Here is a 23,805-nt window from a genome sequence, read left to right as displayed (position 1 = left end):
AAACTCGGACAACACTGGGTTAATTGTGCACACCCTATGAGACTCCCAATCACAGCCACGTGTCCGCGGTTATACGGAATATACACAAATAGATGATGCTCCACACATACAGTAAGCTACAATAGAAACGACATACAGAAACTATTACAACGTGATAAGGCACTTACTTTGATAGAAACGCACACATTTCCAAAGTTATTATTAGTAACTAAAACAACAATGACTGCGATGCGGGCAACAGGTGGAAAATGTGAACACGTGTGCAGATCCTGTTCTGACGGAAGAAGTGCAAATGTCTGCAGACTTGAACTGCACAAACAATTGGGAAGTGCTTGGGGAATTTTGTCGGGGTCAGAAATGTCCCAAAAAAGAAGTTGTCCGCAAAAGTAAAAATGACTATTTTTATGTAAATGAATGCGGAGGCGGAACACACCTCAATTCAAACTGTTCTTAGAAAATAAAAACTTGTTAGAAAATCATTTGAAATTGAAGTTGAAATAAAAGCTGTCTAAATTCCTTGGTTTAAGGGCAGTGCGGATTAAATGTACTGTTGCGTAACAATCACATTCTGGAATGGAGAGAACGTTCTAACATCACGTGGATTAAAAAACTCACGCTGGGACGACCATTAGAGATATTTGTAACTCATGCATGAAAGGGTTAAGAAGGAAAGAAATTCCACAAATGAACTTTTAACAAGATACACCTGTTAATTGAAATGCATTCCAGGTGACTACCTCATGAAGCTAGTTGAGAGAATGCCAAGCGTGTGCAAAGCTGTCATCAAGGCAAAGGGTGGCTACTTTTAAGAATTTTAAATATAAAATATATTTTGATTTGTTTAACACTTTTTTGGTTACTACATGATTCCATATGTGTTATTTCATTGTTTGGTGTCCTCACAATTATAGAAAATAGTAAAAATAAAGAAAAATCCTGGAATGATTGCTGTGTCCAAACTTTTGAATGGTACTATATATATATATATATATATATATATATATATATATATATATATATATATATATATATATATATATATATTATATATTTTGTTTAGTTAAATACAAAAGTGTTACCTCTTGGGCCCCCCACTGGCCTGGGCCCAGGGGCTTCAGCCCCGGTAAGCCCCCGCATTATTCCAACCCTGCTGGTTCCACAGCCTTTTTAGGTAAGATGCCCAAATACATTTGGGAGCTAAGTTTGCTCCAAATATTTTTTTAAAGTTGAGGTAGGCCTAACACGTGGATCCAGTTACTTAATAATTAGTTGAAAGAACTAGACTGTTTTCTTCATTGTGTAGTTCTAAGTCTAATACTACTGTACTAGTACATAGTAATAACAGAATAGTACTTGACCAATAGCCTATGGATTGCCTATAGAAATGAAGTGCTATTTGCATGTGAAAGTAGGGCGGCAGGTCACCTAGCTGTTAAAAAGGTCGCTGGTTCGAAATTCCTGAGCTAACTGGGTAGGTCGGTTACGTAACTATAATTGCTCCAGTAAGTCAGAGCATCTGCTAAATGACTAAAATGTGAAGTGTCATGGGATACATTTGCTTCATTGTTTACCTTTTAATTAGGCCTAGTGTTCTACTCTTTGATGGTATGCACGTAGACTACAGACTGTGGCTCGTCTTCCGCGATACAGAAGCTTCTATCATATATTCGCTTTTTACGCCTAACCACCATAGCCAATAAACGACTATATTCAGAACAGAAGCATAGGTTGTCCAATGGAAGAAAATCTGCAATGTGAAAAAAAGAGTGAACTTGCACGCACAAGAAGGGGGCGTATTGGAGGGTGGCATTACCGTCAATGCGCACAGCTGTCAGAATTCTAGTTCGCTTGGTCGACATTCTGTTTTAGAGCCACGTGCATGCAACTTTCCGGACTGCTTTTTGTGATTTATTTCTCAGGTGTTGAAGTAATCTAATACCAAAAATTGTTGCTATTCATCAACAATGTCTCTCATTGAGGAATACGAGGAAGGGGAATACGAGAGGGCGCCTAAGCGTCTCAAGACGATGGATGTGGAGGAGGGAGAGGATTTGGAGGAGGGGGAGGATTCAGATACAGCTTCCGCGGGGCTGCTAGGAGATGAGGAGGATGCTACTGGGACCGCCGGGGAAAACCGGGCCCGGTGGTCAACAAAAAAATATGGGTCTGGAAGAAAGGTGGGTGTAGACATAACATTGCCCATTGTCTTATGTTCCTTAGATGGATGCTTGGCTTTGAAAAAGAAAGTGAGCATCATCAATGACCATATTCAAAGAAACAAGTCAGTGTTGTTTTCTATCTATCTCTATCTCTGGGCAAGTGACAGTCTTCAATAAAGTTTTTTTGACTTGGATTGACAGATGGGCCTTTGATCCAGCTGCAGTTCTGAGAATCTTTAGGCTACTTGATTATTTAAGGACTGATTTCCAATAATGACAATTTAGTTTTGTGTCCAATATATCTAGCAATTTTCTTTAGAAAGCTTACAAAATAAAAATGAAAGATCTAAAATTGTCCATAGAAAGTGTGTGGAGCTGTGTAGCTCATATCTATCAGAACACAAGACTTGGGAGTTCTCTGCCGAACGAAGCACGCTATTTAACTTCGTTACCCCGTAATTTGATTTTACATTAGTGTCCCCGACAGTCTGGCGGCTTGAAATCTATTTTGTCTTAATAATAATGAGACAAATAATACGCAGGCTACCATCGATTTAGAGACTGCCCCCTGAAGAAATGTATCCGTGGGTGTCTTAGCTTAACTAAATTTAGACAAACGCTATGAACTGTGGCTTAAAATATTTATTATAACATTTGGATGAATGTCACTGTGAAGAACCATATCCCATTTCTCACCCAAGGCTAACATTGTTTCACCAAAGAGTATGACAGAGATGCTCTGAAGTACATACATTCACATTCACAGTCACAACATAGTATTATTCTCATACATATGTATTTACACGGTTATATACAAAACTATGAACATATATGTTTATTCACATGCTGAAATAGACTTCAAAACCCAAAGTATTCTAGATTTGTGGTCTAGGATCCTTTATGAGAAATACAGGAGGGTTAGCTTATGATTCCAAATCACACATGCTGCATCAGGTCCATCTCCAGAGAGAGCAGTAAGAGAAATGTAACTATTTGAATACAAAGTGGTCATGGAGTCTGCCTGGTTGAGCACTGCTTATCTTGCCGTATTTGACATTTGCTGTTCCCTGTGAAGCCACAGATAGCGCTATCACTCGTCCAATCAACCGAAAACACACACTCTTGTTCAATCTTTGGACCAGTCCGTACCTTTGTGGGCTGCCAAGACATCCAGTGTGTTCCTCCTTGCATTTCTTAAAGACCCACAGTCTAAATAAATGAAACATTAATTTTAAACATTTCTGTCCCTGTCCTGGAGTAAAAAAACATTCTCAATGGATATTTTCAATTGAAAGCACATTTTAGTCCAAGACTCGGCCTAATCTGTGTCTGAAAAACTGTCCCAAATGTTCTCAATCTTGGATATTGGATATCCTTCCCCAAACTGTTGCTGTAATAATATGTGTCCTTAGTCAACCTAGTACTTAGTAAAATAAGAGTTAATAAAATAAAATAGATTTTTGTATTTCGCCCTGGTGCCTCAAATTGGTAATTTAATAAAGAGTTAAATCAAGAGGGAACACTTTTCCTCTTTGGCATGCTTTGACTGTAACGAGCGCCCTGAGAGTCGGGAAGCAAGTACAGGGAGTGAGTGTTTTAATAAATAAACAAAACAATAGCCACAACCAACGCACCGACATGAAACCGAGTCAGTAACACCTGAAGAAAGAACCAAGGGGAGTGACAGATATCGGGAAGATAATCAAGGAGGTGATGGAGTCCAGGTGAGTGTCATGAGGCGCTGGTGCGCGAGACGATGGTGACAGGTGTGCGGGATAAATCAGCAGCCGGGTGACCTAGAGACCGGAGAGGGAGTATACGTGACATTGACGCCTCCCCTGTGTTCAACGGTAGCACCGCTCCCCTTTTGATAGATTGTCCGTTAAAGGATTATCAATAAGAGTCAAATCAAGGGGAAACACTTTTCAACCATGGTATAACACATGACATCACACCCTCTCATGTGTTCAACAGTAGCATGTTGCTACGGTTACCTCCGCTCCTCTTTTAATAGCCTGCCTGTTAATCGGATTATCACCATCACCCTCTGGTAACTGATTGTCTATCATTTTTTATTGGCACGAGGAAGGGGGAAGTGGTAACTTCCTATATGGTTTTATTCGCTACACTTTTTTATTGGTATATCAATCTCCTACTTGGCTTTGCAACAATAGCTCCTCAGTTTGGGCAATGGCAGCGTGCATCCCAAATGTCAGGGCCCTGGTCAAAAGCAGTGCACTATATGAGGAATAGGGTGCCATTTGGAATGCTGCCAGATAGCGTCACCTATGTGAAAGTGATCCGCAGCCCTGACAAGCACATCAGAAGAGCCTAGGTGGGCGGCGGTAGGCCTTATCGGGGCTCAATAGAACATTAACATTTTTATTACGTGCCTAACAATGAGCCTCGTGGGTGTGTTTGATAGGGAGAGATAGATCGAGGTGCAGTTTGCATTCTTAATCGTATCCCATTGGCATATGCAAAGAGGGAATTACATCGTGGTCTCGTGGATGGTAGTAATGCCACTATGGCGCGACGCTAGGCACTATCTCATAAAGCCAAGGGGCCTGGCTGATAAACATCTGGGTGCGAGGCAGAGCTTTGTTCAGATGCCGGGATGGATCTCCCAAATGGCAAAATATTCCCTATATAGTGCACTACTTTTGACCACAGACATATGGGCCCTGGTCAAAAGTAGTGAACTATATAGGGAATAGGGTGCCATTTGGGAGGCATACAGTCCCTCATGGGGTTTCGGTGTATAACCGTTTGGCATTTTGTGGGCACAAAAGATGGCAATGTTTGCATTTTGTGACAAGGAATTAATCATTTCCACAGAATATAGCATGTTACAAACGGCACCTCATACCAGTGTGACTAAAGCCTCAGCTTTGGGCTGCATGAAACCTGTTTTCAAAGCTGCGGTAGCTTAGCTAAGAAATTAGCTTCAGTGTGGATCTGGGTGACACAGCTCTGGGAGAACTTTGACTGGGACTATATTCCAATATCCATACTAACTGTGGACATTAGATCGAACGCTACAAACGTACATTTTCTCAATTCAAAACTTTGCTCTGTATATCCCCTTCCAATGTACTGTACATGTGTAATTATTTTACTGTAAATTAGTTTGAGTGCCTTGCTTGTATTTAAATTTCTGCTAAAAGTTATTCTATTTTATTCTACATCGCATAAACGGATCTATGACCAGGCTAATTTACCAGTGTCTGGTCTACTTCCTTCACTAGATGTGGGAATTTTAATGTAAAAAGACCCATTAGCACTGACATGAGAAGTTCACAGGAGCACATCAAATTGGGTGTCAAATTACATCTAAGAGTAAATACCTTTTGAGAAATTAAGGCATAAATAAATGTCTCTACATTTTCCATCTTAAAAATGAGGAATAAGCAAAGGCTTTGATTTCTGGTCAAACAGATGGAAAATGGATCTTAGAAAACATCCAGCAGAAACAGTCTTAAAGGGTATTAGAAATACATCAAAACACAATAATGCTGAAGTAATGTCCCCCTACCAACTAATATCATTTATATTTAGTTTTGCCAAAATGATTTGCCATCTGTAAGTTTACAAAATATTGCCTAGTGTCTTGTCATTCTGTTACCAAAACACCACATATCTTTAAGATATTTTCTAATTTCTGTCCCTCATGAGGAGGGAGGATGATGAAAGTTCACAGAAGTAACACGTACTGTAAAGGTAGACCTGCTAATTAGTTATAGTGTTTTTGCGGATAACATTTGGTTTATGATTTATTATGTGATTATAGCGTGTTATTCTGTTACCAAATCAGTAACAGAATGACTGAACTGAAATGGCTGCAATGAAAATTTATAGTAGTCTCAAACCACAGTTGGGTTACCTTCTACTGTCCTCCCTTCCACTGGCATACTGTTATGTTCAGCCCATTACTGTTTACTTTCTCCTTCTGTCTCATGGTCAAACCAAGAGTGTGAAAACAGTCTGGACACCACCTCCCTCTCTCTCTCCCTGTCTATCTACTCTCTCTCCAGTTAATGTCACCACTTCCAGCTCTTATTGACACTTAGGGCTGAGAATTACCAGGGACCTCACGATACGATATTATGATGATACTTAGATGCCAATATGATATGTATTGCGATTCTCACAATTCTATATGTATTGCAATTCCATACTGTGATTTATTGCGATGCAATGTTCCAAACATATTGCTCACCACATGTCTGCTGCGGAGGGACAAGGGTGAGCCATAAGAAAACTAGCTTTGATCAGTCATGGAAGTAAAAGTGCCAAAAACAAATTGGCTTCCTGTTTAAAAAGAAGATGGAGAACAAGCTATGAAGGAAAAATACTGGAGTTTTTGTGCCGGTACAGCAAACTAGCGCAAAAAAATTCTATTGCAATATTGTCAAAATGTTACTATACGATATATCGTCAAATAATATACCAATATGTAACTGTATAGATCTTTCCCCCGTCACCACTGACACCTACCCATGAGCCCCCTCTCTTTCCATGTACTGTAGCCAGCCCTCTCACTCACTGAGCACTGACCGACACCGGACATCCATGGACATTGAAAAGTAGTGAAAATATGGTCAGTTCAAATCTGGACCAATCATAGACATCTGCTTCATGTTTGAACAGCACAATACACTACAGTAGAGTATAGTATTGGTCAGTGCAATAAAGTGCGGTACTTTACTGTACAGTAGATAATGGTTTAGTACAGCACAGTAGAGCACACAAGTAAAGTACAGTATAATTTACTGTATTGTACTGTACTTTACTGTACTAAACTAGCTTATAGTCTACTAAACTGTACTGTACTGAACTCCACTGTATTTTACTGTACTGAACTCCACTGTATTTTACTGTACTGTGCTCTACTGTGTTGTACTGGGATGTCCAAACTTGTGAAACATAGACGTCTATGATTGGCACAGATTTGGTCCGTTTCGGACCAACCAAATGTGGTATTATTTGGGGTCTGAGCTCATTATAATAATAGCTAGTGTGTAGAATAATACCCAACCATGCAAAGGAGGAAATATCATTGTTCTAGCTTTGTGTTCCTATTCAGGAAACACCACCATGCATTTCTGTATAGTACCGACCAGGGCTGGACCAATGATGTCACTCTGCTACCATCATTCTGTTACTGGGTGTTAATCCACTGCACTTACTGTAGTTCAATAACCAAAATAGATTTGGATCAAAGTCAAGGTGTCATATCATATCTGACACCCCATTGTTTATGCAGACATCTTTGAATATTACTTTGGATTAGATGCAGTATTTGATAGAGTTGTTGGAAAATGTCATTCTGTTACTCTTCACAGTTTTTCGATTAAATCTGTTTTTGTCAAATGTTCTGTTGAAAGTCCTTGAGTTGAATGGTTTGTTTAACTTTGAAATCAATAGTTTTTGTTTGGCATCCTTTTAAAGTGGAAAAGTCAGAGTCTTGGCGTCTTTCTGTCGCCGTAGAATTGCCCATTTGTCAAAGATGGGCTGAGCCCACAGTCTCTGCCTCCTGACATCCTGTCATTCTGAGGCAGACTGAAGTATACCAATCAGTCTTTGTCTTGGCCTGTACCTGTATAAAGTATGCTGGTTTGCATTGAAAGTGATCCAATCCCATGTGCTGTCTTCGATCAAAATAAAATCTGAAATCATATGCTTTAATCCTGTCATAAAGATGAGTGTCAGGGACAGGCAATCGGTAATCTAGTATTACACAATAAAAAAAGAGAATCATTCAGAAAATATGTTACATTCAAGGAGCGATGTAAAGTTGTTAGAAACTAAAAACCTACATTTGAGCTGAGATGAAGGAGACTCCAAGGAGTTTCATGTTTGACGAACCAGCAATCAACACTGTCAAGGTTGAAGAACATGTCTGTGTTGCTAAGTGTCGTTCTGTTCGCTCAGTCTAGTACGCTTGTTTTCCACATTCCACCGCAAGGTAGTTACAACGCAAGCATCTGTTGACCTCTTAAGAAATACTATTACCTACGACAGATGCTGAAGATGCCAAAGGTGGCTTATATTAAAGTGGTTGTGGCTCATTTTTTTCTTCTTTCCTTTTGACTTCCACGCACCAGAGGAAGTGTTCAACTGATGCTATCTTTCTTAGCTTCGCTGTTTGTGCTTTCCAGCACTCTGTCTGTCTCTCTCTCTCTCTCTCTCTCTGTCTCGCTCTCTGTCTGTCTCTCTCTATCTCTCAGTCTCTCTCTCCTAAATTCATTGAGCTGTAGTGGGAAGGCTTAATGCTCCCAGGGTGGTGTTTGAAGTGAATCATTATCGTCAGTTTTTTTTCTATCTCCTACCCTTCTTCTTCTTCTTTTTCGTCTTCCTTGCTGACAGGCTCTTGGGCAGATTCCCACTGTGCTGATGTTATCAGGTGTCACTTAGGAGCTTATGATTTAAACTCAGCCGAAGCCTGAGTGTAACGAAATTCTCCACCTTTCCCCATTCTCTTTCAGTCTCTCGATCTATTGTCTCTTCCTTTTCCTCCAGTAGCTTAGCTGGCCCCATAAGTGTCAAGCAGTGAGGCAGCGAGGCAGCTATGCCCGCTGTGAATGCCTTTCTGTGAACACTGTCACTATTGGACTGTTTTCTATTTGATATCATTTTGTATTGCTCCCAAATCAGTAGGGAAAATGAGGTATTGCAGTCTAATCTCAGAACTGTTTGTGCTCCGTAGCACTCCTCTATCACTAGAAAAGCAGGGCCTCGAGGGACCCCGCTTTGAGCCAATGAGCGGTCATTTTGACTGTGACAGTCAAGTATAAGTCTAATAGACACATTTCATATATGCTATTGTATATGCTATTTGGTTGTGTTTGTGGAGGTATTTGATAACATTAGAATAAATGAATACATAAATTCAAAGAACACAATGGCATTTTCATGATGTTGTTGTAGGCTCCCTGCTGCCACATGCTCATTATGTGTAGTGCATGGAACAGGGGCTATTCTCTGAAAAAGTGACATTTTGAAATAGAGCTAATCTCTTCAATCTTGAGAGTTACTGTCAAAGGTCAGTGTTTTGGAAACTTCGGAATCTGCTCTTTCTGATAATATCTAGAAATCAAAACGTCTTACCTGCATGTGACTCTGCAAGAGGATTTGATGCTCTGTGGAACACACCTGCGTTAAATAGACTTATTTAGGAAAAGTCGAGGAAGGTGGGGGGGAGGATGACTTTAAAAAGAGAGATTTCAATTTGAATTGAATATGCAGTCAACCTTTCTGCCTCTGTGTTTCTAGTGCTATGGCCGTTAGCATGACAGCGCAAAGAGATACGGGACCATGCTAGAGCTGTAATGCCACAGAAATACACATTTTGAAACCTAGTCTGTAAAGATGGCCGTGATGTTGAGATCGCCTAAAGCTATTGTCCCTAAAACCTGAAAACAGTGCTACTGTCCAATTGAAGAGTGTAACAAGAACTGAGAAGCTAGTGCTGTGAAGTGTATTCCCATCGGAAATCACTGTGCAAACAATTGAAAAGATAAACATGAACAGATCACTGTAGCAGAGAGAGGGAGAGGATTTTTGCTGGTGGCTTTGTTGACCGTCCCTCTTCATTACCAGGATAAGGCTCTCTGTCCAACTCGCCCTCTCGTTTGCAGAGGCCTCCCCCTCTGCCTTGTGCCTCTCCCTTTCTCTCATTCTCCATCTCCCTTTCACTCCCTCCCTTTCTCTATCCCTCTCTCCATCTCTCTCTCCTGTGAACACAAGTACAGCAGTAGTTGCAGCGTCACGGCCAGAGTATGCCAAGAGCTTGCGCTTGATGAAGCCACTCCTGTAAGACATGGGGAATAGTGTGAGTCCGAGTCCGTTCCCCCTTCCAAGACTGACATGGCGATGTGCTAGGAAATACTGGTTAAAATCTCTGATGACGGTCAGTGAGGCTGAAATGTCGGCATTCAATAAATAAGTGATGCTCTGCAAGCGCAGCGAGAGAGTGCTTCTTTTTCTTTGGACTGTTATTCAACATGTCCTAAGGCTACACACCTACAAAGCAATGCCTAGATGTAAAATTGCAGTGCATTTCACCTATTTTCTACAGTGCCAGTCCAAACAAAGCAACATGGAAAATCTCTTGAGGCAATACTGGTACCCCAGAATTTTTTTTGAACAGCAATTCAATGGTAATATTAGCATGGGCTGAAATGATATAGGTGGTGTTGGTTGTGGCCTTGCCAGTGGCCACCATCTTCTTCGAGACTCCCTTTATAAGCATACAGCGACTGGTCTGGCAACTCTCTCAATGCAAATCAAATCCAATTTTAGAAAGAAGAAGAAGAAGAAAAAAAAGAGAAATAATTTTAAAAAATTAAGTAATAACACGTATTAATACAAGTAATAATAAATACACAATGAGTAACGATAACTTGGCTACATTCACTGGGTACCAGCCTGACTTCAAGGCTGTGCTGCTGAACTTTGGCTGCTCGTCATTGCACTGCAACCAGCCAGGGACCGGGCAGCGCAGCTCCATATTAACTCTGCTGCCCTGTCTGTCTTTATTCAAGTTTAATTTTGAGACTCGAGTGGGGGTGGGGCGCAGGAGGGAAGGGGATGGAGGTGGGGGAGTAGAATCACAGGCGCTTTATCTCCGCAACTCTGTGATCTCAGCATCGTCTTCAGAGGGAGAGCTTGAAAGCAGCAGTTCGCCCCCTTGCAAAAGGAGAGTTCTGAAGGCAGGCGGGCTGGCGGTGGCAGCTCCCGACATGCCCTACTTAGCTGGCACATCGCACTGCGGGACGTTATTTCTCCCAACCCTTTCTGACATCAGAGATACTGGCGGAGAGGCGTTCCTTAGTATTCCTTGGCTTTTGCGAGTCAGTGTCTTATGTAATCCGGCGCTGGAATTAATGCTGATCCCGACAGTTTTTTATTTTGTGTGGTTTATTGAAGTATATGTAAATGAGGCCTGTGCCCTCGCCTATTAATGCTTCTCCAAAGCCTAGAGCCTAGAAGCCTGGAAGCCTAGAGACGAAATGTTGGTTTTTCTGCACCATTTACGTTGTTTTTGGTGTTGTTAACCATGGTAAACGTCATGCAGAGATAGGCACACTTACTGAAACAGGTGTTGAGGACGTGCTCGAAGCAGAGACACATTTCTGACTAATTTACATTGTGAGGTTGGCTTTATTTACATATAGTAGCTGTTGGCATTTTGTCAATACGATTTTTTGATTTTCCAACGCAAGAACACCAAACAGACGAGATGAGGATATTACATATGTTGTTATCGCTGCTGATTTATTTATACATTTTCATTATTTTCTTTGATTTCCTGTTTGGGGAAAGTACTGCATTCTTATTGTATGTGTAGAAGGAGATTCACTACCATTAGTAAGATGAAGTAAGATACACCTGGAGAAAGCTGTAGCACATCAGAGACGGACTGGTCATAGGGCCATTTTTTTGCAAATTTGGCTTGTCTAAATTGGGGGTTTTGCGCAAAATGATCATTATTTGGCTAATAACGGGGGCCTGGAGGGAAAAAATATGCCGGTGTGTTAGAAATGCTGGGCTGATTTCTGGTCCCAGTCTTCCCCGCACTAGATTCTACATTAAAGCGGCAAGCAGCAGTTGAAACAATAACAAAGCTTACTCTACGCCCCTGTTTCGGTAAAAAGCTGAGGGATGGGGCAAGAGAAATGTAACCCCTCGTTAGTGCATAGACAGAGCTATGGATGCAAGGACTGACCATCCATGATATCAAAATGATTCCCCCTCACACCGCCAACTTCTAGGAGAGCCTCGACATTGTAGTCAGTTATAAAAGTGAAAAAAAAAACTTATGGCATTTGGAATATTGGAGACAATGAGCGAGATTCAGTCCAAAAAATAATAAGAATTCAGTATGAGGGTATATTGGCACTCGGCTAAATCCTGCTGGTCTGTCAGCATGATGAACAAGCCAGTGGCCTTCTCGAGATTCCTCAACCAGGTGTGACTTTGGTTGTAGTGGCAACATTCCGTGATGTAACCCACTGTGAGATCGTATGGCCGAGCCCTTCCCCTCACTATCACCATCACTCTCAAACGCATTTACGTATTTAAAAATAAAAAAATAGTTTTACTGGACAGAGATAGTGAAGGGAGACAGGAAAGTATGGGTGCGGTGCGAGCTAAATTCAAACGCCAACACCTGCATACATACTGTATATCATATTTTAATTTGACCAGTTTCTCACAGCAGGAATGTATGCACTCACTATTGTAAGTCCTTCTGCATAAGAGTGTCTGCTAAATGACTAAAATGTACATGTAGGGAAATAATCCTGCAGTAACAGGAAATGTGAATTATTATGTGGATTGTAATTCATTTGTCATTTTGGTAGGGGTTGATACATTTTTCACTTTTTAAAGTGGAAATTACAAACTTTAGAAGCCTTTTTAAACCTCTAATACAAGTTTGCATTTCCCGCTGTGCAGGAGGATTCTCTGCAACAACAGAGTGATCAAATGAATCTGTACATCAGGTACACCTGTACATGTGCTCTGAAGCCGACAGCAACAGTAACTGCTAGGCCAATCCAGGCAACTGTCTTTACTGTTTCTGTCAGCCTCAAAACAATGGACCAACATCATCCAAGTCTGCCAATCAATAATCAAGGAAATGCTTAGCATTTATTGTCCATTTTCAGCTTGAAATGCAACCAGGCTACATAATGGCACATCTTAATGATGGCCCGAACTGAGTAAGAGACGGACACACCTCACTGGCCCTTCTGAAACATTTGGAACATTAGTTTATATTGAATAGCTGTGTTTCAATGGCTGTTTCAGTATGGTTCCAACGATGGTTCGTATCAGGGTCTCTCGCGTGTCACAAGACTGCTAGCTCGCTGAGCTATAGCCAAGGCTGGTCATTAGCTCGTGAAGTTAACCCAAATCCTCAGGCCTCTGGCAAGGTTAGTCATCTCATGAGAATGGTTCCACCTCATTACACATTCACTCATCTGGTAGTAAAGGTCCTCTTCACCTTTTCCTGTATGTTTTAGACAGCGTCTGATGAGAATAACAATCATTTTGTTATCTCTTCGTGTGATTAGGGTGATTATGCGTTTGAGTGATTAAAAATACTCGTCTGATATGTAAAGATATGAGAATGAATATTCCACCACATCTGTTGACAAGTTTGGCCTTTTTTTACGTTGGCATAATTATAGGACATTTGCATTTCAGACAGACCTGCATGCCAATGATGTTACCCAAATTAAAATTGGATGAGAATCTTTTTTCTTCTGAGATAATTAGAAGTCAAAGGCACATTCCAATGTTGAGCCACTGAGGCATATGGCTAGTGTGTGTGTGTGTGTGTGTGTGTGTGTGTGTGGGTGTGGTGTTAGGATGTATGTAAAGCATGTTCTCTCTAATACTAAGTAGTTATTAACCTCACATTCAAAAGATATGCTGATCAGTGGGGACATTATTTAACTTCGAGGTTGAAGGTGATGTTTCTCAAAGGAGCACTGGGATGTATTAACTCTGAATACATTGTAATCAACGAGAGGAAAAGCAATATGGTGGTAACTGCACTGCTGTTTGAATTAAATGAATAGAACAATTATCATATTCAAACAGCAATGTAGGGATATTTTCCATCCATGCAACTAGAATCTTTACACAGAAGAAAAATCAAGAAACCAAAAAGCATCTCGGCTCTTGGATCAGGTGCCCCCCGCCCATATAATCGTATCATGATCTAAAAAGCCAAACTGATCCTATATTGACACTCCCTGACCCTCTCCGAGGAGGTCTCAGAGGGAGAGGGATATGTCAAAAACCTCACACCTGTACAGGTTACCCACTTGTACATATAGTGAAACAAGACTATATACAGTAAGCACCCCCAAATTATGATTATGATTATTATCATACAGGCCCTGGTCCATCAGATAAGGTCTATGGACAGTTATCATGTTTTTCAAGCAACTTTCTGTCAAAGGCTGATGATCAATTTGAATATGGGGATTATCATAGACAACGACCTTGAATGATTTTCAAAAATACACACATCGATTGCAATGCACCGTGCGCATCGCAGTCTCTTTAAAGCCTATTTGTTTTCACATGCCAAAAAACGCATGATCATTGATAAGTTTTGTTGTTCACGCAACAACACAGAAACAATCCAAAAGCCTGCGGCCTTGTGAAAATAGGCTTCCCCTTTGAAGTGAAAATATAAAAGCAAGCTTCAGCGCGCACAAGGTTAAAACAATATAGAGAAAGAGATGGGGGGGGGTCTGTGAAGATCATCAAAGCGGTGGAAAATTCCTCCCGAATGTCAATGTGTAACTTCAAAAGTAGGGCATAAAATCCAATCATATCCATATTAATAACCTCTGTGGCTGAATGGGTGAGAAGGAAAGGAGAGAGAAGGTGTACATCTCCAATGGCATCCTATTCTCTGCATCACTTTTGACCAGGGCCCATAGGCAGAAAGGGCACGGGAAGCTGGACGATGGGGATATGTTGTGCCTTCACCCAGTTTCTGTTCTTTTATTTATTTTATTTTACCAGGTTAGTCTCAATATAATTAAAAATCTATTTTACAAGAGAGACCTGGCTGAAGTAGTAGCACACAAAGTTTCCGACACTTTTACAGCATAAAAAAACAAAGCACTACAGTTTAAAAGCATACATTTACACATTGAGCAGCAAGATGGTTTGGGGAGGTGTGGAGCAACTAGGGTTCAAATTATCGACAGCCCCCCACTTCATTTTCCATCAAAGTGTTTATCTTACCTTTAAACTCATTTTAAGGGATGAGCTCCTGTAACTTCAGGGCCTTTTGAAGCTCATTCCAAGTCTCCGAAGAGCTAAGGAAGGCCAGCCCACTCTCATATAGAGGAAACAGTGATGAGTTATAATTTATTGGATGGCGCACTACCTTCAAGTGGGCAAAAGTCCAGAGTCCCGCTGGGGTTAGGTTGTCATTGTGCTAATGCTAGTTAGCATTGTCTCGTGAAAATACCTCTAACTTCCTTTATACAGGACGCAGAGACATAAAAATGGTATCCACGGGTTTATCTGACTCTGGGGAGTAGATACAGAGCTTCATTGCCAAAATCATGAACTATCCCTTTAAGGCGCTGTGTGTGTGTGTGTCTATTACACTGCAGGGTCGTGTGCTCTCCCAATTGCCCTACAGATGATTGTTTGAGAGAATAGCCATCTATTTAATGAAGAAGGATACAAAAATAGCCTCCAGCATCAACTCAAAGGGCATTAAGGATAGGGATCACACTATAGCCCTTTCTTGAGTTGTGTTTGTGTCTGCTGTGGCCTTAGCCTGATGACGCTAACACTGTTTGAACATTGTTGATTACCGTGGCTGCGGAGGGGAGTTGACATTGGCCAATGCAATGCAGTATTTTTCTGACAGCTGGCTTCGAAGGCGTCCCTAAGTGATGTATTGTGCAGGATATTGCTTGCTATGCCCATACTCTGCAGTTCTGGGTTGAGGAGTTGAAAAGATTGGGCCGTGTGTTTGTGTGGGTGTGAATGTGTGTGCGTGTGTATGTGTGTGTCTGAGAGGCACACACACACACACACACCAAAATTGATTGACAAATAGACGAGTGGAGATCTCCTCTCCTGTGTTCAAGGACTTTGGGAAATGATCTACTTACATTTTTTGGGGGAAGTGCCTTTAATTGAACCAAATGAACAATGGTCCATCTTTTCTCATATGAAAGACTTGAAGCAAACCTCTGTTTTGTATACTCATCCTCAGTTTGTATATTTCATGAAGAAGTTTTAATGGAAGGATATTGTCCCAGAGTGCCTGAAACACTAGTGTCCACGTTCTCCCTTGACCTGAAAAAACACAGATAGGTACTGGCAGAGAACAAAAGCTTCAAAATGCCGTCTTGTCTCACCTTCTGGCCTCTGGAATTCTGCCTGAAATACTAATTTGTCCAAAGCAGGAAAGATGGTTGGGTTCAATATCCTGTGTATGGTGCAGACCTGGGTTCAAATACTATTTGAAATCCTTTTAAATATTTCATCTTGACTGAAACCACACCCATCTGGCAATCCAGGCAGGCTAGAGGAAACGCTTGAGGTATTTGACTAGATGTAATAGTACTGGAACCCAGTTCTGGTGGTGTGAGCTAGGCTCTCTTTATCTGCCTTGTCTTGCCTTGTCCATCAAATAAAATACCATTTTGTATTTGTCACAACCAACAATGCAGTTCAAGAAATAGAGTTAAGAAAATATTACCAAATAAACTAAAGTTTTAAAAAAGTCACACAATAAAATGACATAAAATAACGAGTCTATGTACAGGGGGTACCGGTACAGAGTCAGTGTGCGGGGGTACAGGTTAGTCAAGGTAGTTTGTACATGTAGGTAGGGGTAAAGTGACTATGCATAGACAATAAACAGCAAGTAGCAGGAGTGTAAAAATAAAGGGGGTGGGGGGTCAATGTAAATAGTCTGGGTGGCCATTTGATTCATTGTTCTGCAGTCTTATAGCTTGGGGTAGAAGCTGTTAAGGAGCCTTTTAGACCTAGATTTGGCGCTCTGGTACCGCTTGCCATGCGGTAGCAGAGAGAACAGTCTATAACTTGGGTGACTGGAGTCTTTGACCATTTTTGGGCTTTCCTCTGACACCACCTAGTATATACTGTACGTCCTGGATGGCAGGAAGCTTGGCCCCAGTGAAGTATTGGGCCGTACGCACTACCCTCTGTAGCGCCTTACGGTCGGATGCCGAGTAGTTGCCATACTAGGCCTTGATGCACCAGTCCGGATGCTCTCGATGGTGCAGCTGAACTAATGTGACATGGGGGTATCAGAGAAGAAGGGGATTGGGGGGGTTTGTTGCAATATCAAATATTTTACCAGGAATGTTCTAACAGAAATGGGGCCCTTCCGAACCCAAGTGATGAGCAGAATAATTGAATATGACGGGGGCATTTAATTTGTTGGCTAAACCACATGCTTGATTGGAGAATGATCCAGAACCATTTTTTATTTTATGTGATTAAAGTGTGTCAAACTTTAGGCATATGGGGACTTCAAAGCGTAATTTTTTCATTGTAAACTGGTTTTCTGGTTGAGGAGACATCATATAACCATATTACAACCAATTACTACAACTACAACTACTACAGATTATAAGAACTGCTACTACGCAATGGTATCTACGTTTAGGAACCAATTCATGTTGTATCTTTGTTATATGACTCTCTATATAATCTTCAAATTCATTTTCAAATGTGGTTATGCGGTCTCTACTACCCGCCTACCAGGTTTGCTCAATAAAACAATGTTAATAGTTCATGACCAAAATATATTAATTCAAATGTGGTTCCATGCAGTAGAAGAGGAGCCTTGTTTTCATGTCATCCCCAGAAAAGTAATCGCTTTTGACAAAAGAAAGCCCAACATATTTCAAACTACTTGCTCCTCCTGATTTTCTTCCATTATATCTGACAGCCTGAAGGAAATCTTCATCTGACATTTTATATTTACACACTATTCCCTATATAGCACACTACATTTGACTAGAGCCCTATGAGCCCTGGTTAACAGTAGTGCAATATATAGGGAATAGTGTGCCATTTGGGACGCACCCCTGAGACATTATCAGAATGGTTAAATTAATGACGACTCTCGAAAAACCGCACTAAAACAAATGTTCCCTCGTCAGATTGTTTGTTCTGTGGAACCCTGGCTGTTGGCGAGATAAATTATGCATTACTTCTGCCTTGTTAGCCCTGTTTGTGCAGCGTTTGACCTGGCAAATGTTTACCGCTCTCATTTAGCGGTAGCAGACAAGGCCAGGTTTAATGAGAAACATTCTGGAAGAGAAGGAGGACGAAAAAAGAAATGAGAGATTAGTTAATGGCCCTCGCTCGGCAAAACCAAAATGCCTGTTAGTTGCAAATCAACGGGTGCCTAGAAACTAAGTAGCAAGCACTGATGATGAATATGTATGTTAAAATTGTAATTATACATACATCCGTCCTTGATCGCAAATGTCACTGAAAGGGATGTGTCAAAGCTTGTCACCCCCTCACCCCTTATTCCTCAAAAAAAAGTGGAGATCCTGTTGCTATGGAGATGGAGAAAAGGGCAAGGGAGGGGAGCGGGGGGTGGTACACAATGCCCTTTGCCGCGGCTGTGCCGCGACTATGAGATAGCTGTTCTCCTGTCATATCCACTCTGTTCTGTCTGATGGTGGTGGTAGTGTGTGTGTGCGCGAGGGGTAGACACATTGTCGTCTCGCCTGGCACGGACGATAAAACCGCTGACCCCCTACTAACGTCATGTGAAACAAACTGCCACAGTGATTAATGCCACAGGCTTTACGGTTGTCAGGGATGTTTCACTGATGACCTACAGCTAGCATCACCCTCTGCTCTACTCTGCTGCTCTGGTCCCAAAGGCTAAGTGCTAGTGAGCTAGCTAGCAATGACAACAACAAAAAACCTGCTCTCAATTTAATTCTAACTTTGTGTGGGGAACTGCTTTGAGACAGTTAATGCGTTATAAAAGGCCATGTTCCAACTCAGCCCAACCTGAACGGAAAGTGATGCGTGAAGAGACTGTCTGGCCCGAATGGTGACTGACTCAGCAGAAAACCACATCCAGCCAGTGACAGGAGAGGTCGTGCTTCAGCAGGCAGGGCATTGCGGTGAGCATAGAGCCAGAGCGAATAATCAATGCCGTAAGGTTTTCTCCATGCATTTGGGCTGGCAGGCTGTGCAGTTAGAGAAAGTATTGGATATTTGTAGCTCGAAGTTGATAATCTGTTGGTTTCTAGATTGGTTCCTCTCTAATGAAATCTTTACCGTAGATTTTATGGTGTAGATCAGCGGTTCCCAAATGTTTTGTAGTCCCCTACCCCTTCAAACATTCAACCTCCAGCTGCGTACCCCCTCTAGCACCAGGGTCAGCGCACTCTCAAATGTTGTTTTTTTTACCATCATTGTAAGCCTGCCCCACACACACTATACAATACATGTATTAAATATAAGCATGAGTGTTTGTCACAACCCGGCTCGTGGGAAGTGGCAAAGAGCTCTTATAGGACCAGGGAACAAATAATAAGAATCAATAATGTTGCTCTTTATTTAGCCATCTTACATATAAAACCTTATTTGTTCATCAAAAATTGTGAATAACTCACCACATGTTAATGAGAAGGGTGTGCTTGAAAGGATGCACATAACTGCAATGTTGGGTTGTATTGGAGAGAGTCTGTCTTAAATCATTTTACACACACAGTCTGTGCCTGTATTTAGTTTTCATGCTAGTGTGGGCCGAGAATCCACTCTCGCATAGGTACGTGGTTGCAAAGGGCATCAGTGTTTTAACAGCGCGATTTGCCAAGGCAGGATGCTCTGAGAGCAGCCCAATCCAGAAATCTGGCAGTGGCTTCTGATTAAATTACATTTTCACAGGGCTGCTTGTTGCAATTTCGATGAGTCTCTCTTGTTCAGATATCGGTAAGTAGACTGGAGGCAGGGCATGAAAGGGATAACGAATCCAGCTGTTTGTGTCGTCTGTTTTGGGAAAGTACCTGCGTAATTGCACACCCAACTCACTCAGATGCTCGCTGTATCAGATTTGACATTATCTGTAAGCTTGCGTTCATTTGCACACAAAAAAATCATACAATGATGAAAAGACCTGTGTGTTGTCCTTCTTAATCATAGCCTCAATTTTGTCCCGTACATTGAATATAGTTGCTGTAATTCTAGATTCAGATCATTCAGGCGAGAAAAAACATCAGATAGGCCAGTTGTGTGAGAAACTCGTCATCATGCAGACAAGTGAAAATGATGGTTGTTAAAGAAAACTTTAATCTTGTCTCTCAATTAAAAAAAAAAACGTGTCAATACTTTGCCCCTTGATAACCAGCGCTCTTCTGTATGTAGTAAAAGCGTTACATGGTCGCTGCAGTATAGGTGGATGCTGAAGTATAGGTGGATGCTGCAGTGTAGGTGGATGCTGCAGTATAGGTGGATGCTGAAGTATAGGTGGATGCTGCAGTGTAGGTGGATGCTGAAGTATAGGTGGATGCTGCAGTATAGGTGGATGCTGCAGTATAGGTGGATGCTATAGTGTAGGTGTATGCTGCAGTATAAGTGGATGCTGAAGTATAGGTGGATGCTGAAGTATAGGTGGATGCTGCAGTGTAGGTGGATGCTGAAGTATAGGTGGATGCTGCAGTGTAGGTGGATGCTGAAGTATAGGTTGATGCTGCAGTATAGGTGGATGCTGAAGTATAGGTGGATGCTGAAGTATAGGTGGATGCTGCAGTATAGGTGGATGCTGAAGTATAGGTGGATGCTGAAGTATAGGTGGATGCTGCAGTATAGGTGGATGCTGCAGTATAGGTGGATGCTGCAATGTAGGTGGATGCTGAAGTATAGGTGGATGCTGCAGTATAGGTGGATGCTGAAGTATAGGTGGATGCTGAAGTATAGGTGGATGCTGAAGTATAGGTGGATGCTGCAGTATAGGTGGATGCTGAAGTATAAGTGTATGCTGAAGTATAGGTGGATGCTGCAGTATAGGTGGATGCTGCAGTATAGGTGGATGCTGCAGTATAGGTGGATGCTGCAATGTAGGTGGATGCTGAAGTATAGGTGGATGCTGCAGTATAGGTGGATGCTGAAGTATAGGTGGATGCTGCAGTATACCCAAGTGGCGTAGGGAGCAACTGCTTGCACGCTCGTTACCATTCCACTATGTCTCCCTGTCATGACATTTGCGCCATCAGTACACATACCAACACATCTTGATCACCAAAGTCCACTTGATGTCACAAAGCTGTCCAGTACAACTCTCCTGTTGTCCTGGTTTCCAGTGGTTTGCAGAAGAGGATGTCTTCCTTAAATAACCCCCCCATAAACGTAACGGACATATACCAGGAGCTGTGCCAGGCCGGCCACATCTGTTGACTCATCCAGCTGTAATGCATAGAATTCACTGACTTGTCCCAGCCATATCCACGGCAGCAGGAAGAATAAAGTCCTCCACAATAGTATGGGGCTTGCCTGTCCTAGCCACTCAGTAGCTCACCATATAAGACACTTCTAGCCCCTTCTTATTAATGGTATCTGTTGCTTTTATACACGTCTTGCTACTCAAAAGTCATAATTCTCGCTCAAAAAACTCCTGTGGCTTATTTTTCTAATTGGCATGTTTAGTTTCTAAATGTCTGTGCAAGAGTGACGGTTTCATCGAGTTGTGAGATAGTACTTTTGCACATATAACACACTGTGGCTGAGGAAAGGCACTACTCCCAATATAAGTGAACCCCAGATCAATGTAGTTCTCATCATATTTGCGATGGTCCAACGTCCCTGTCTGTTGTTGGGTGTTTTCCCGGGTAAGGGGGCAGTAGCTCTTCAGCTGCATCAGATTCACAACTGTCAGTGTCCATGCTAACTGGGCTAGCAACACATGTAGAATTACTGATGCTAGCATGTGCTTGTGCTTGTGGAAGCAGAACAACTTGTGCAGTTGACAGGTGCAGGTGTAGTACTGCTGGTAGTAGCAGTACTACCAGTAGAGCTGGTATGAGTCTCTATGGAGACGGGCCTTACTTTTTTTTGTACCATTTATCAATTTTAGAGAAAAGGGAAAAAGCAGCAGCTACGTTTGGCTCCATACGGACCGTTAGTGGAATTCCCGCGAGAGAGTAACGGTTAATGTGATTGGATGTTAATTATTTGACTAGGCTACCTGTACTTGACATTGTGTTGTTATTTTGCTGAACACTAGATGGTTTATTTTTATTTTTGGCAGTGAAACGAGGCTACTCAGGCGAGACAAAAACATCACCCAAATGTATAGCCCTGTTTTATTTGGCGTATCCCCCGACGGCATTGGTCATACCCCTGGGGTACGCATAAGGCGGTGTAGACAGTGTGTAGACACACACTCTCTCACATACACGAACATACACACACATAACCTGGCACACATACATGCTCTCACAAATGCACACTCTTTCTCTCTCTCACACACACAAACATGCACATACACACGCGTGCACTCTCTCTCTCTCTCTCTCTCACACACACACACACACACACACACAAACAGTATGTCAACCCCTGTATCGAGCCTAGAGTTACACCACACTGTTAAACATGGCTAAGTGTCTATTCTCTGACAGAACCCTGTTTGCCATAAGTTGCTCTTTGAGTGTCTGCATCATTCCAAATATAACATGTGCGAGTGGAGAAGAGATATCTGATGCTGACACCTGATGTTAAAGTGCACACTTTGCTTAGAAGGCTGCTGGAGAGGTTGCTTGTTTTTGGGGATGGTTTTGTCAAATGATTCTATATTGAACCCTTTTGAGACAGTTCTATAACATCTAAAAAGGATCACAATCAATAATGTGTGTGTGTATGTGTGGATTGTAACAATGGGTTCTTGAGATGTGCTTTGTGGCAGGCAATGGTTATATCTACACTAGAATGGTTTTTAAAGTGTACTTTAAAGAGCCTTTAGCAGAGTTATCCCAAAAAGGTTGCTCAAGCAGCGACAAACCAAAGTGTATGTCTGTGTGTTTAGTGTTGGCAGATGGTTGTCTCCCAGGTTTTGTACCGTATCGTGAGATGAGGTAGTATGGCCTCACAAAGCCTTCAATTCAGCTGCCGGAAACAAGGTCGAGGTCTGCATCGAGCAAAAACTGCACGCTCTCGTGCTTTTGCTCATGCTAAGGTGTTAGTGGCAAAGCTTAGGAAGGTTGACATTTTGTTATTTCGTTGTTGTTTTTACCATTTTGAGTGAGGGGATTTTCCGACCGCAACTGCTGACTGTTCAGATAAACCAAAAAAAGGACTCCTGAATTAGCGGGTCTCTCGGACGACATAAGAGGTACTGTTTCAACATCACAGGGAGTAAAGCATGTATCAAAAATTCAAATAATAAAAAAATAAAAAAACACTTTCTGAGAATATTGCGCAATAGGGCATTGTTCTGCAGGGTGTAAAGCCAGAGGGACATGGCTTGCATAGCAGTAGAGGTGGAGTAAGTGGTGCAACAGCCTTTGATGTAGCTATGTCTCAGATCAAACTGCAAAACAGAGCCGGGGAGATGTGTATCCTGTTGTGTGTGTGGCCTGCTAGGCCCTCTGCTGCTGTGTTCGTCTGGATGCTGTTTCACAACAGCAGCAAAAAGCCTGTCACTGCGGTTGAGCCTGAATCAGTGGGAATTGTCATTATCAGCTACCGTGGGAGAGGAGTGTGTGAACAATGTGAACAGGTACTGTTTACAAATACAAGAGTGCCTTAACCTCTTGTGACATTGCATTTTATCTCCTCGGCTGGCTGCACTGGATTATTGGCTGGATTCATGGGATGAATCCTTGCTCCAAGACCCCATTTCTTGTGGGGACAGAACGTTTGTCCACGTTTCCTCAGTGCTATTTTTAAAGGAGGGAAGAGGCAGACTGCAAGTGTCAGTTGGTGAAAATAGCTTTGCACGTGGGACTGACAAAAGGGGCCACGGTCTGTCTAGGTGTGAGAGACAGAGAGAGAGAGAGAGAGAGAGAGAGAGAGAGAGAGAGAGAGATGAAGGAAAGGAAAGAAATACAGACAGACGGAGTGAGAGAGAGAGAGAGAGAGAGAGAGAGAG

The 23,805-nt window shown here is 41.9% G+C and overlaps 1 protein-coding gene across 1 annotated transcript in view; it reads left to right on the top strand.

The window, feature by feature from the left end:
* Window positions 1-1,820: 1,820 nt before the first annotated feature.
* The window catches only part of LOC112266100 (heterogeneous nuclear ribonucleoprotein L-like), a 58,197-nt gene continuing 36,212 nt past the window's right edge, over window positions 1,821-23,805 (top strand). The window contains exon 1 of the mRNA XM_024443581.2: window positions 1,821-2,177. Coding sequence (XP_024299349.1) covers window positions 1,965-2,177 — 213 coding nt within the window. The 5' untranslated portion in view covers window positions 1,821-1,964. The remainder of the gene's footprint in view (window positions 2,178-23,805) is intronic.

Source organism: Oncorhynchus tshawytscha, linkage group LG02, assembly GCF_018296145.1.
Source record: "Oncorhynchus tshawytscha isolate Ot180627B linkage group LG02, Otsh_v2.0, whole genome shotgun sequence".
NCBI lineage: Eukaryota > Metazoa > Chordata > Actinopteri > Salmoniformes > Salmonidae > Oncorhynchus > Oncorhynchus tshawytscha.
Note: the sequence above shows the minus strand (reverse complement) of the source record. Positions and strands in the feature narration are given on the sequence as shown.